The sequence below is a fragment of the Primulina tabacum genome, chromosome 14 (assembly GCF_025594145.1).
Source record: "Primulina tabacum isolate GXHZ01 chromosome 14, ASM2559414v2, whole genome shotgun sequence".
NCBI lineage: Eukaryota > Viridiplantae > Streptophyta > Magnoliopsida > Lamiales > Gesneriaceae > Primulina > Primulina tabacum.
The window spans coordinates 29,608,767-29,624,623 of record NC_134563.1 but is presented as its reverse complement, the minus strand read 5'-3'; the positions used below and the strand labels follow the sequence as shown (position 1 = coordinate 29,624,623).

Sequence of the window (15,857 nt, the reverse complement as noted above, 5' to 3'; positions counted from 1 at the left end):
CGTCCATAAACATTTTAAAATAACATTTTTACATCATAAACCTTTAAAATAAACATTTAAATCATAAACATTTAAAATAATGTTTTGGCATAAAAATCCATAAACATATAAAATTCCATAAACATATAAAATAATCATTTTAACATGTAAACATTCATAAAAATTAAAAATAATCATATTAGCATATAAAACAGCAAATAGGGCACTGCCATGACGTTTACTAATTTCTAGGTATAAAATGACTGTTTTATCCCTGGACGTATAATTTCCCGTTTTTGACTTTTTCTTAATTCCATTAATTCTAACATGTCCCAAATAATTATTTAAGCCTACATGAATTTTCTTATTTTTTTTATTTAGCTTAAATCGAGGACTTTTAAATTAATCTTTAAATAAGACGTATTAATGCGTTTTAATCCCGAATTAAGCCAAACCTTAATATAAAATCCAAATTAAAAACTTAGACTTTTAATAATTATTTAAGCTTAAATATAATTTTTCATAATTTTATAAAGCTTAAAACTAGGCGTTTCAATTAATTCGTTAATCAGCGTTTTGTGCGGCGATTAAATCACGAATAAATCCAAAACTCGTTATTTTGATCCCAAATTTTTAACATAACCTTTTTATGATTTATTCTACCCTTCCAAGTCATGAGCCACACCCGTGGGCCCATGGATTCAATTTTTGTTCTTTAATTTTTGTTTTTGACACATAACCGAACCACCCGAGCCAACTCCTAATTTACTCGAGCCACGCCTGAGCCACCTTGAGCCAAAACCTAACCAACCCACCTAGGGACCCTCCTGACCAAGTCCAGCCCGAAACACCAGCACTGGCCCGCTCAAAAACCCCCTGGAACTCGCCCATGTTTCTGCACGTTTGTGTGTGTGCGACTCTTGCAAATCTAGGACTCTCCCAGCCGAGCCACCACCAAGCCCACCTGTCCCTAACCTTCCATGGACCACGCCCAGGCCATAGCCAGACCAAACCAAGCTCCAAAACCGAAGCCACATCTCAGCAGTTTGTCATGGCCGAGAAAACCCACATGCACATGGACTCATGTTTACACTCTTAGGACTCTAGCCGACCAAGCCACCCATGAACCAACCTGTTGTGCACTTACATAGGACCCCAACGAGTCACCCTAGCCCAGCCCGAGCCCCCTGGTCAAGACCCTTAATCCCCTGCAACCTGCGCAACCCTGCGCTGAAGAAATCTGCAGCATTCTCGGGTGGGAGTCCTAGCAAGCTTGGACTCCTCCCCCAGGCCATGACTCGAGTCCTAGCGTGGCTAGGACTCTACCCCTGACCCATAACAGACCCTAGCCATGCCCTGGTCCCAATCGCACCCAAGCTAGACCACCATCACATGAAAACCGAACCATAGGATCACTTTCTCTCAAGTTTTGGTTCCAGCTTAATTTCAATTGGCTTGCAGCGTTTGTGTGGTTTAGGACTCTATACATCGGTTAAAACCATGCTTAATCATAGCCTATATCATGGCAGCCCTTAAACAATACAAACACATGTTTTTGGTAAACAAAACCCAAGTTTTAAAACCCATGTGCATGCAACTTCGAAAATAATCACCATGGTTCTTAATTTTTCATTCAAAATATGCAATAAATCATATATGGTGTGATGATGAGTAAAAGGAGAATATGACGTGCCTTTGCGTATTTAACGCACGAAAAACCGTTGACGATTTGCGAAGAACGGGCAAGAACCTTGGCTTGAATTTCCCTTGAGCTTTAACCGAAAATTTCTTCAAAATATGGTGCTGTGTGGTGTCGTGTATATGGTGAGGAAATTCATAATTGTAGGCGTGTAGTTTTGTAGGGTTTTAGGAGACTTAATATATTATATATACTAATTAAATACCAACAAGGCTTTAGGCCTATTAAGCCAACAATTTAGGCCCATTAGTCTTGATTATGATTTAATTAGAATACTATAATAGTTTTGATAAAAATAGTTTTGTTTAAATAACTCTGCGAATTTATTAGCCGGGTTGCCAAAAAGTTCGTATTTTTGTTGAAAAACCAACACCGATAAAATTTACGTCCCGGCGTATAAAATCACCTCCAAACCCCTTATTTTCAAAAGTAATAAAAAGTATCACCCATATTTTAAATAATTAAAAACAATTATTTAATAAAATCATTTTACATTTTCAGCCCTCGGTCTTCGTTCTTCGATCGCAACTTGAATAACCTTTTAAAAATATATTTTAATGCAACCAGTGTAGAAAAGTATATTTAAACATGTCAATATGCACAACATAATTAATTTATGCAATTAACAAAATTAATTAAAATACAAGAGAATTTAATAATTACATGCATGTGGTTCGCGTAAACCTTTAAATTTTCGGGACGCTACAAATTCTCTTCAATAGCAATACCTCTCACCAAACTCACACAAATGAACTCCAAGTTTCAATGGAGTGAATATTGTGAGAAAAACTTCAAGACTTTGAAGAAGAAGCTTACTTCCACGCCAGTGTTGGTATTACCTACGGAAGACAAAGACTTTACTGTCTATAGTGATGCATCTAAAGGAGGTTTAGGATGCGTACTCATGCAAGAGGGAAGGGTGATTGCATACGGGTCGAGACAATTGAAGCCATATGAACAGAATTACCCAACGCATGACCTCGAGCTAGCAGCAGTGGTGTTTGCACTAAAAATTTGAAGACATTATCTTTATGGAGCCAAGTCTGAAATTTTCACTAATCACCAAAGTCTCAAGTATTTGTTCACTCAAAAAGAACTAAATATGAGACAAAGACGGTGGATTGAACTCATGAAGGATTACGACTTGACGATAAGCTACCACCCAGGCAAAGCCAACAAGATAGCAGATGCTTTAAGTCGAAAGAATATGAGTAAGACAATCCTGACATCACTTTCAGCACAAACTTGTCTTCGAGAAACAATCAAGATCAGTCAAGATAGAGATTCCGCTTTGGTGAAACTGAAAGAACAATCCAAAGAAGGGAAATCACCAGATTTCGAGATTGATAACAAAGAAATCTTGTGGATGAAAGGACGATTATGCGTACAAGACATTGATAATCTTCGACAAGAAGTAATGTCTGAAGCACATAAGTCGAAATTTTCAGTCCATCCTGGTAGTACCAAGATGTACAGAGATCTGAAGAATAATTTCTGGTGGAGTGGAATGAAAAATGATGTTGCGACATTTGTTTACAAGTGTCTTGTGTGCCAACAAGTCAAAGCAGAGCACCAAAGACCTGGAGGACTTCTGCAACCTCTAGAAATTCTAGAATGAAAATGGGAACATATCTCCATGGACTTTGTTGTCGGGTTACCAAAGTCTAGACAAAGTCATGACGACATCTGGGTAATCGTAGATAGACTCACAAAATCTGCGCATTTCTTACCTATCCGTATGAACTATAATTTGGACAAACTAGCCACATTGTACATGAATGAGATCCTACGATTACATGGAGTTCCAGCTAGCATACTATCCGATAGAGATCCTAGGTTTACATCTCGATTTTAAAAGAGCTTTCAACAAGCTATGGGGACAAAAGTTACTCTTAGTACGGCGTATCACCCTCAAACTGATGGCCAAACTGAGAGGACAATACAAACTCTAGAAGATATGCTGAGAGCATGTGCTCTAGACTTCGGTGGTAATTGGAGCAAACATCTATCCTTAATTGAGTTCGCGTACAATAATAGTTACCACAACAGTATTGAAATGGCGCCATACGAAGCTCTGTATGGACGAAATTGTCGATCACCACTGTATTGGGATGAGGCAGGGGAAAAAGCCATTGTGGGACCCGAAATGATCCAAGAAACAGTGGATAAAGTCGCTTTGATCAAGGAGAGATTAAAAGCTGCACAAGATCGACAGAAAAGCTGGGCTGACCTGAAAAGAAGACCCGTGGAATTCGAAGTTGGAGAAAAGCGTATGTGAAAATGTCACACATGAAAGGTATAATCCGATTCATTAAGGCTGAGAAATTGAATCCTAGATACGTCGGACCCTTTGAAATTCTTGAGAAAGTTGGAACACTTGCTTATAGATTAGCACTTCCACCCGACATGTCAAGATTCACAATGTATTCCACATTTCACAGCTGAGAAGATATATTTCCGATCCAAGTCATATTCTGGAAGCTGGACCACTTCTGGTTGAGGGAAATCTAAATGAAGAACTGAAATATGAAGAAATTCCGATTCGAATTGTGGATAACAAAGACCAAGTACTGAGGCGACGAACTATTCCATATGTCAAAGTAAAATGGTCCAACCACACCGAAAGAGAAGCTACTTGGGAGTTGGAAGAGAAGCTACTTGGGAGTTGGAACAAAGACCAAGTACTGAGGCGACGAACTATTCCATATGTCATATTCTGGAAGCTGGACCACTTCTGGTTGAGGGAAATCTAAATGAAGAACTGAAATATGAAGAAATTCCGATTCGAATTGTGGATAACAAAGACCAAGTACTGAGGCGACGAACTATTCCATATGTCAAAGTAAAATGGTCCAACCACACCGAAAGAGAAGCTACTTGGGAGTTGGAAGAAAAGATGCGAGCACAATACCCTTATCTCTTTGAGGATCATGTATAACCAAGTTTCGAGGACGAAACTTCTCATACGGAGGGAGGGATGTGAGAACCTGAATTTCCAGCAGCAACTATCATTTTTCAGCAGCTAGCAATATTCAGTAGCAAAGGTAAAATCCAGCAGCAGAAGAGCGATATTCCAGCAGACAGTTACTGATTCAGCTTATGACTTGTAACTGAAGCATTTAACATGGAATAAAGGCTGTTAATATCAGATTATAGCCATTAAAATGGGAGGATAACAGTCAGAATTTTGTCTATAAATAACACCCTCAAACATCTGAATTGGTGTTACACAAATCTTGAGATTATCACTTGAATTTTCGAGCTAAGAGAGTGCTTATTTTCGAGCAGTAGAAACCAGTAGCAAGAACAAGCAAATTCCAGACTTCTACCAAACCTTATAGCAAATTACAGTAAGTGGGCTATGTATAAATATCTTGAAACCAGTTTGATAATTCCTGTTTTAAGTATTTCTGATCTCGGATTTTTGAAGCACTGAAACTTAGTGAACTAATGGTAGGAATATATATTCTGAATGTTACTGATTACTGATTTCTGATTACTGAACCTCACCCCTTAGAGGAGAGAACATATAGGGGACTGATATCAGTTTAGCCATGAAATTCACGAATGTGCTCAGTGCTTACTTGATAAATTTCTGATTACTTGATTTCTGAATACTGATTTCTGATTACTGATTTCTGAATACTGATTTCTGTTCTGAAAATAAGAATTTCTGTATATCATTCGTATTACTGTTTCTGTTTAAAAATGGTTTTGAAAACTGGGAGTTATTCCCGCCCCCGCTTACTGAGTGACAACCATATCACTCACCCACCAAACCCATCTCAGATAAGAACGAGGAAGAATTGTTAGAAGTGGAAGAGCAGACTCAATTCTGGGGCTGGTGAAGAAGACTGTTCTAAATTATGTTTCCGCTGTATCTGTTAAAATGATGTTATGTTTGGTTTTTACATTTCCGCTGTAAAACATTTGTTCTTTGAGTTGTATCAGACAATGAATATTATGAATAAAAGACTGATTTCTGAATTTTGTACTTCTGAGGCTTGTTGTTTTCGAATGTAAATTTGAGAACAACGCCAGTGTCAACCAACTCCTGTCCCGGAGCGTGACAGTTATACTATATTTGCCATGAATCTTTTTGTGAGCAATTAAATGGACGTTATAATGTTTGTTGTTTGTTCAGTTTTGATTCTAGTCTACATGAGTTGCAATGAAAGATTAATGGCGTTCAGCCTCTTCTATGTTTATGCAATTTAGAAATTATGGTTCTTGCAGTTTGGCCTGTCGTCTCGATTTCACAACTCTCCAACTGAGGGTGTAACAAAGTGGGATCCTGTTGGTTTGAAAAGATCTAACGAGTTGAAGCAGGTTATATATGGCCAACCAAAGCACAATGAACAATGGGAAACTTCTGGTTGATGATATCTGCCCTTGAGAGAGAATTGAGCATGCTAGATCCAGAATTAGTGAGCTCGAAACTGACCGTCAATCTTCTAAAAACAAACTCGAGCAGTTCTTACTGAAACTCAGTGAGGAAAAGTTTGCTTGGTGGAGTAGAGAACATTAAAAAAATCCTTGCAAATTTACTTGATATGAAGGCTGAGTTAAGCAAATAAAAGAAAACTAGGCAGCGGCTTGAGATCATGGTTCGTCGGAACGGTCGTGGCGCGGCCGGAACGCCTGTTTCGGAATGAGAATGGTCACCTGACGTTCCAAAGTTCCATGGCAAATCCGTGATTGCTTTGTGGCGTTGTTCTTTGACGTTATAGTGGCGCTTTAACGGTGTAATCGGAACGGTACCGGTCGGAACGGAACGTGAAAGTGCTAACTAGTTGTACCATCTTCAGCAAGGCTCGCCTGAATCCACTGATCAGAAGGTTGTCTTTGTGTTTTTACTCCAAGTCTTTTAATCATCAACTGTATTTGATGAACGTCGTCGTTTCTTGGAAAGTTTATCAGAATTCTGTAGTGCCAGTGATCATGGTTTGCTGAAACGGTATCGGAACGGTCGTTCCGGAACGGGAACTAGGCCCATCTTGACGAAGTTCCGGGGTGTAAACGTTGATGCTTTGTGGCGTCGTTACGTAGATAGAAAACATCGTGTTATCGGTGGAACGGTACGGATCGACGAAACGGTAAAAAGAAAAAAGAAAGGAATATAGGAGCAAAGTATTCTGGAATACTTGAATATACAAACAAACAATTGCAAGGATTGCTATAAAGAATATTTAACTGTGAATCTCGAGTCTACTTCTCGCTCCATCCATCAAAGAAAGAAGAGCTACACTGAGATTTAGCTATTTATATTGGGAAATTTTTATCAGAATGTGTAATAATGAAATAATTAAATTGATTGTAAAATATTGATTTTAGTTGATGTATTTTAGTTGATGTTAAATAATATGTAACACTAAAGTAAGCTTTGAAGAAATTTGATTCTAATTTGGGTTAACATATGTACATCCGATTGAAAATTTTTCAAAAATTTAATTGATTATTTTCTTAATAGTATATTTCAATTTTGAGAGGGTTATATATAACAAAAATATGCTTTGTGATTCAAGAAGGCGTAAATAAAATTTAAAAAATATATTTACTATATTGTTTGAATCAAATAAACTATTTAAATGATATTTATTTTGATTTACATATTTTTAAATATTTTTTCAAAATTTTCAATTTATATTAATTTTTAAAAAATATCTACGCCGTGAATGAGAACTGAAAGTCTGGAACGGTAACCTCCGCGACCGCGATTTTGAACCATGCTCGAGATGGTCAATTCCAAGTTGGTAAATGAGTTATCTGAAGCTAAGTTATCTTCAAAGCGCAATATGCAAGAAGGTGAAAAGGAGAGGAAGGGGAGGGAACTAATCGAGGAGGTCGTGATGAGCTTGCTAAAGAAATAGGAGATGACAGGGATGAAGTGGAAGCAAAAAGAGAGAATCGATGAAAGTTTAAGAGGATGTGGAAGAAGAAAGAAAGATGTTGCAGATGGACGAGGCTTGAACGAGTGCAAATGAAGCTGGCCGAGTCCCCAAGTTTTGATGATATCTCCTGTGGCTTTGAAGATAATTTTGGAGAATCCAACAACATGGAGGCTGAGCCATTGTCCTATTCTCTATTTCTTGAAACTGTGAACTAGACATTTAACAGATCCCAAATTGAGGGTGTTTTTATGTTACAGAAATGTACGCTGAATTAATGTTCTTGGCGTGGCACGGCTTGCAATGAAGAAACAAAAGGAAAGAGAAGAAGAAGAAAAAAAAAATGCTTGAAGAGGTCACCGCCAACATTTTCTTCAGTTTTATTCATTGCTAATGATCATGTAAAAATTCAAGGGTATTTTAGGAAGTTTATGTAAAAAAAATGAACTTTTGCGTATTCCACATGTGTAAATACAAAATGGTGATTAGGGGCTCGTGAGTTAATAATTCAAAAACGTGAGAACCGTCAAATTTTTTAATAATTCAGGAGTTGTTGTATACTCATTTAGCTCATATAATATAATACTTCGATTATTTAAAAAATTAAAAGTTAAAACTACTTGATCATAATTTATGTCTTTACATGGGGAATAATCCGAGGAGCAGATTTCAGCATGGATGAGGAGGAGATGGCTAAGAGGGTGAGTTCTTTAAAGCTTTCTTTGCCTAATCTCGGTGCACCCGTGGTGATTCCGACGTTGCTAGCTGCTGCGGGGTTGCAAAGGCTGGAGTCATTGTTAGAGTAGATGCCCTGCAAGCCAACGGTTGGCTAGGGAATTTATTGACTCAAGTGAAATAAGCAATCTTTATTTTAATATAATTTAATTTTTTATGGTATTGTTATACTTTATCTGTATACCCATGCAAACAGCATAGATAAAGTCCTTGATTATGCTTTAATACAAATGAATCGTAATTCGATGTTGAAACTCATTTATAAACACTGCATATTCCAAATTCGTTCATAGTCGATTCAGCCGCCTAAAACAGGGATAAAGGTCGCTTGAGCTCGAGACTAGCATCTGTGATGTTGTGTACTGCGTTTCTTGGTAAGGGCATGGAGATGTCCAAACATGCAGATGGGTAGTCATATGATGATTATACCGAACAACCCTCCCTCAGACTTTCCAAGTGGTTATCATTCATCGAGAGGATAAGTCCGTGGTTATGATTGTACACCATTAGTCCTTACGACCCGGGACAACACTGAGGCTCTATATGCTAGGGCTGTGCTTTGACTCGTTTACCGGCTCCACGAGTCATCAGGTGGCGAGGTTGGGTACAGTTGCGACACATATAGGAGCCAGTGCATTGTAGTCGGGGATTCACCGCTCACCTACGGGTGTAGATATCCTATGTGATCTGATGAAATAATAGTGCATGGAATCTCAGGCCAGAGTATGAGATGTACGTTAGAGAAAGAGTTCTCAAATAGTACACGCGATGCCACTATTATAGTTATCACATAGTTATCGAATTTATATGCAACCCTCGATGAACCAATGGTTGCAGATTCGATCGGGATATATGAGATGAAGGGACCGTACTGTACGTTAATCATAATCGACTGGTTCTTGCAGGCACTATCAGTGATACCTAGGGGATCATGGGGCGATGCTACTAGACGCTCTTACCATGATCCGATGGGTGCAATCAGAAATGAGTTCTGACATTCTTGATCAAGGTGTGGATAAAAAGAATGTGGCTAACTAGGGTAAGCCCGAATAAAGGATTATGTCCTGAATCACAAAGAGTTGTGAACCCACGGCTAGCTGTATCCCTGAACCATTGATGGTCACACAAGTACTGAATTGTTTGTTCCCGTTGAGAGAGTAAAATTCAAGGAGTTGGATTTATATAGTAAATTCAAAAGAGTTGAATTTATGATAACTAAATTTTGAGAAAATAAATTCAAGGAGTTGAATTTATAATATAGTAAATTCAAGAAGTTGAATTTATGAAATTTGGAGAGAATAAATTCAAGGAGTTGAATTTATAAAATTTGATAATTTAATTTATTAAACTCAAAAGTTGGGTTTATTAAATATTAAATTTTGGAGGTGATAAAATTCAAGGAGTTGAATTTATAATTTAAATGATAAATTCAAATGTTGAATTTATAATGTATTTAATTTATTAAGCTCAAAAGTTGAGTTTATTAAATATTAAATTTTGGAGGTAATAAATTCAAGGAGTTGAATTTATAATTTAAATATTAAATTCAAATGTTGAATTTATAAGGGATTTAAATTAAATGTAATGAGTATATGTGTAATAGCTTGTAGGAGTACAAGACCAACATACATATTATTAAGGTTCTTAATTGGACTTTATTAATTAATTAAACTAGTTGGACTAGAATAATTAATTGATTAATCTCATTAAGTATTTAATTTAATTAATGGTCCCTAAGCTTATATATGTGTATTAAGCTTAGGGTTAAATACAATTCATTAACAATTTTGAAAACCCCTGGCCTCCACCACCTGATTCTTATTTAGAAACTTGCATCCAAGAGTTTCATGATTTGGCATGAAAATATTTGTAGAATCTTTAATTGATTTAATTATCTAATTAATTAGGTAAATTAAAGATTAGACACAATCATAAGGATTTGCTCCTTGTTTTACGTGAAGGGTATTCCAAAATCTTTTGGCAAGTTTTAAAAAAAAACATTCGGGTCTTCCAATTGGGATTCACGAGACTTTCAAAAATCCTTCAAATATTTTGGCCACTCTTCAAGAAAAGTGATTTGAGTCATCTCTCAAAATATTTTTTTTCTACAAGTTCTTCCAAATATTCTAGTGCTATTTGGAAGAGGAACAAATCATCTAGTCGTGGACCTGATTAGAAGAAAGGAGTCTCTTGAAGAAAGTTCGTAGGGATTCATCAAGAGCTAATCCGTTTATACCGGATTAGTTGGAGCCACGTGATCTAATTCACAAAGGTATAACATTTCAATACCCTATGAATGTTTATATTTAAATCATACGAGCGTTCAAAGCAAAATATATTTTGATTGTCAAAATAAATAAAAAATTTTAAAACTTCCGCTACGTTTGGACGTGTAGAAAACCGAGATCCAACAGTCATGTGTTGTGGCAAAGGTGTTCTCTTCTAAGGCAGTAAATCGAGAGACTTTTCGGACTCAGATGCCTCGGATTATTCAGGCTAAAAAAGAGGTGAAAATCGAAGTAATTGGGGAAAATGTGTTTATGTTGAATTTCAATTCAATTCTGGATATACGCAATGTTATGTTTGGTGGTCCATGGAACTTTTTCAAGGATCTAGTACTTCGATTAAACCCTCCACACAGGATATTGCAATGGTGTTGGATACTATCGTACCAGTAGTTGGGAATGAAATGAATGATAAATTATGTGAGCCTTTTACAGAGGATGAACTTCGAAAAGCAGTCTTTGATATGTCTCATTCTAAAGCGCCGGGGCCTGACGGGTTTACCGCGATGTTCTATCAGAAGTTGTGGACTACGGTAGGCAGGGATGTTACCAAAGCAGCACTCGAGATTCTGAATCAAAATGGTGATTTGAAAGAGTGGAATTCTACTGTGATTACACTTATTCCAAAAGTCTTTGATCCAAAAACGTTGAAAGATTACCGACCAATCAGCCTTTGCAACACATGTTATAAGATTGTATCCAGGGCGATTACTAATTGATTCAGACATGTTCTAATACAACTCATTGACTCCACTCAAAGTGCTTTTCTTCCAGGGAAATTAATCTTGGAAAATTTTATTGTTGGTTTTGAATGCATGAACTGGATCCGGAATAATCGTAAGGCAAAGTCAGGATATGTAGCCCTAAAACTCGATATAAGTAAAGCCTACGACCGAGTAGAGTGGATTTATCTGCAGAAAATTTTACTAGGATGGGGTTTGCTGAGGGATGGGTTGAATTTCTTATGAGATGTGTCCCCACAGTTACATATTCCTTCAAGATAAATCATTTCAATTTTGGCACAATAAAACCGACGAAAAGAATTCGACAAAGTGATCCTCTTTCTCCATATCTATTTGTGTTATGCATGCAAGGTTTGTCATCTCTCATCAGGAAATGAATGGAGTGCAAGTTGTTTAAAGGCGTGAAGGTTGCTTCTACTAGTCCAGTAATCTCACATCTCTTTTTTGCGGACTGACAGTTTAGTGTTAATCAAGTCGGTACTACAAGCTATTCCGTCTTACGCCATGTCTTGCTTTAAGCTTCCAGAATCAATTTGCAAGGGCATTAAACAAGAGTGTACTAAATTCTGGTGGAATGATAAAGAAGGGAAAAAGGGTATGCATTGGATGTCTTGGGAGAGGCTGTGTCGACCCAAATTCCATGGAGGGATGAGTTTCAGAAATTTGAGAGCCTTTTGTAAGGCTTGGTTGGCTAAACAAGTTTGGCGCGTTATTTATGATCCTACTTCTTTACTGGCTAGGGTTCTCAAGGCACGATATTTTAAGCATACCGATATTTTAAGCATACCGATATTATGGAGGCAGACTTGGGTTCTAATCCCTCGTGTGTATGGCGGTCTTTATTGTGGGGGTGTGATATCATTAAAAGAGGATTATTATGTTGGAGAGTTGGAGATGGTCCACATATCTTCATTAAATATGATCCTTGGATCCCAGGATGTTGGCAGGCAGAACTTGTGAGACAAATTTTTACATCCCACGAAGCTGGGCGCTTCTTAATATTCCGCTCAATAACAGGGGTTGTCCGGACATCAGGTATTGGAAAGATAGTCCAAATGGTTTATATACATCAGACTCGGTTATTTATTGGAAATGAATATTTCAAAACCTCCACCTTTCCAATCATCACATCCATTGAAGCAATGGTGGAAGTTAATTTGGAGCCTTCATATTCCGCCAAAGGTACGCATATTTATGTGGCGAGCATCACATGATATTATACACACATCAGGAAATCTAAGAGCGCACCATGTGCCGACGGCAGGTATGTGACCTTTGTGTAAGATATATTATGTTTCTACTAGTAATTGTTTACTATTTTGCTCACGTGTGCGTCATATTTTGAGAGACACATACTTTTGGCAAATCTTTGGTAGACTTCGGTGGGCTCCTTTTGTAGATTGTGGTTTGGTGTTGTCGAAAGAGTTGTTGAAAGAGGATTTTGAATTATTTGTGATGATGTTATGGGCCATCTGGTATGAGGTATGTAAGAATAATCACTCTGATATTGGATTACAAAAAGAGTTGAGAATTGATTGGGCAGTTACATTGTTGGATGCATATCGATGTGCAAGTATATTGGATAGGTATTCACAGTTGGATGGATATTTGGCTCCAGACCATGTGTGGCATCCATCGTTACCAAATTAGCTGCGGATGGATGTTGATGCAGGTTGTTGTGATGCTTGCCTTATTAGTCCTTCGAGTTCAGTGAAGGGGGCGGAATTGATGGCTATTCGTGAAGGAATTGACTTTTGTCGACGTAATAGTTTCAGGAGTGTTTGCAATTTTTCAGATTCAATCTAGGCGGTTCAGACAGTAACCAAACCTGGTGAAGATTGTGGCCCAGATGGGTGGATCATTACGGAAATCAGATCTTTCTTAGAATCTTCGGATTTTATATCACTTCGGCATGCGAGAAGAGCGTCGAACAAAGCAGCTCATCATCTTGTGAGTGAAGCTATTACGAATTATGCTATTGGAGAATGGTTTAATTGTATGTTTTCACCAACTTTTATAAATATAGTATTGATTGACTATTTGGAGATGAATTAATGGATATGTGTGATTTATTTCATTAAAAAAAAAAACTCATGTATCTAATCATTTGAGTCAGCCATCATTTAATGACCATTCAGAGGGATGTAATAAATTTAATATTTTTCATAATAACTGAAAAATATTTGCGTGATTCATGAAATATAAAAAAAATTATAATATAATATAATATATAATTATTATATAAATATAATTCTTCTCATAACAGTATATTATTACTAAAATTAAATTTAATTGTCGATGCTTATATAACAAGAACATGTTGGTTGACAGTTTGTGGTTCATCCAACACAGATGAACTATATTTGGTACAAATTTTGGTTTCGAAATCTAAGTATAACAAAATAAATTTTAAAAAAACATGTTGGAATTATCTAAATAATCTCTGTAATAGCACATTCAACAAACTACTTCCAAATTAATTTGCTCAAATATATAATATATTATATACTCTATTTATCGGTGTGTGTGTGTGTGTTGTGAATATATATAAAATGTTTATGCAAAAAGAATAAAATAAAGAGAGGCTCAATTTCAATTGTAGATATCATAAAAAAAATTAATGACACGAACTTATAAGAAAATTGTATTTTTGGTCTTATATATTTGTTTCATCGAGATTTTTTTCTATGTTATCGAATTTTACTCTCAATCCGCTATTTTTTAAATAAAAAAATTAGTTTTTTTCAACGTGATGCTAATGTGTCATCAATATGGAGCTAATGCGTAACCAATGCAGTGCTAATGTGTCACTGACTTGTATAATAGTGTCACATCAGTACTCTCGATGAAAAATGAATAAAATTATCAAAAAAACATAAAAATAAAAATAATATTGAAATTTGAAAACACGAAATACCAATATATATATATATATATATATATATATATAATATAGTGTGAATTCGGAGAAAATCGTATTTTCAGTCTGTCCGAATTCACACTATATTGGATCATCTTTGAGTCATATTTAAAAAAAATAGAAGGAGATGAGGGCACATATTGGGATGATATAGTTTAGTCTTCAATAATTTATATTTAAGCGTACTAACAACAGTTAAATCCATATACATTATAGGCCCTTTAATTTTTTTTTTTTTTTTTGTGTAACCAAAAACCAAGAAGGATATGTATCCCTATAATTACTAAACAAACACAAATTTTTTTTAAACATCCATCTTGTGATGTACAAGAGGATAGAAGGTTATTGATATTTTCTTGTATAAATACACATGATTTGTACATAAAATTTGTGTATACCAACTCTATTAATTAATGTATAAAATCATAATATTACAATACATTTTACATTTGGCGACGCTGACCAACGTAACAAAATGTAAGCAAAACACGCCACCGAATATTTGGCGACGCAAAAACTCGTCTCCGAGTTGCGTTACAAATTGTTAGTAAGCAAATGTCAATAGGCCTGTCGGCGACGCGGACGATGTACGCATTTCATGACGTTGATCCCACACGTCGCCAAAAGGTATTATTATGTGGCGACGTCTTTCTTACGTCGCGAAATTTATTTTTCGATTCGATTTTTCTATATTATTGTAATTATTTGACGACACAAAAACCTCATCACCAAATATGTTAGACATTTGGCGACGCCCTTGACGTTATCAATTTTTTTATTTTTTATTCATCATCATTTGCCGACACTATAAAAGCATTGTCAAAATGTGTCATTAATGTTATTTTTGTTTATTAAATATGAATATCAAATAAAATAATTATATATAACAAAATTTAATAGATGTGCAATTTACTATTTAATAATCAAATATTTTTCAAAAAAGATAAACAAACTAATCGAATAATGTCCAAAAAAAAAATTACTCAAACACTAATTAGATAACGTTGCAAAATAAAATAAAACAAAAACTACATATCATTGCCGGAGGCAAAGAAAGTGATGGAGGAGATCAAGCCGAAGAGCTTGTCGGTGGAGCTTGGAAAGAGAAACCAGGAATGACATGTCGCAAGTATTGCAATAATGCATCAAATTTTTGTTGTTACTCACCTATAGTCTGTTTTTGCTCATCGATCATTTGTTGCATAGCCATAATTTTTTCACCACGTCATTATGCTTTGAGCTGATGTTTGTGGCCATAAGACCACCCCCTATAGATAGTTTAAGTAATGGACCTAAACCCTTGACATAGCGAAATCGTGAGTCTAAGACTTACATCATGATATCAACATCTTTGGGTTGATGCACATTATCAATTGTAGAGACATACACTTCATCTGGCTGAGTCGATCGAACTTCCATCATTTCAGCCTTAAAAAAATTAAATTATTAGTATTTAAAAAAATCACCCTTTGTTATAAATTTTTCTATGTTCATTTTTATATGTCTACCTTATTTCATAATCTTTGCAACATAAATACTATATAAACTCTTTTGTTACTGTAGTTTGTATATGCTAATTATTTTATGCATTAGTCTATAGTAAAATTC

At 35.9% G+C, this 15,857-nt stretch overlaps 1 protein-coding gene across 1 annotated transcript; it reads left to right on the top strand.

The window, feature by feature from the left end:
- The first annotated feature begins 11,833 nt into the window (after positions 1-11,833).
- Positions 11,834-12,289, top strand: LOC142523925 (putative mitochondrial protein AtMg00310). The gene has a single exon (XM_075627659.1). It carries the CDS (start codon positions 11,834-11,836, stop codon positions 12,287-12,289), a length of 456 nt encoding a protein of 151 aa, XP_075483774.1.
- The last annotated feature ends 3,568 nt before the right edge of the window (positions 12,290-15,857 follow it).

What these genes read in the sequence shown, in the direction of transcription:
- LOC142523925 (XM_075627659.1), top strand. Translation starts at nt 11,834, where the DNA reads ATGTCTTGCTTTAAGCTTCCAGAATCAATTTGCAAGGGCATTAAACAA.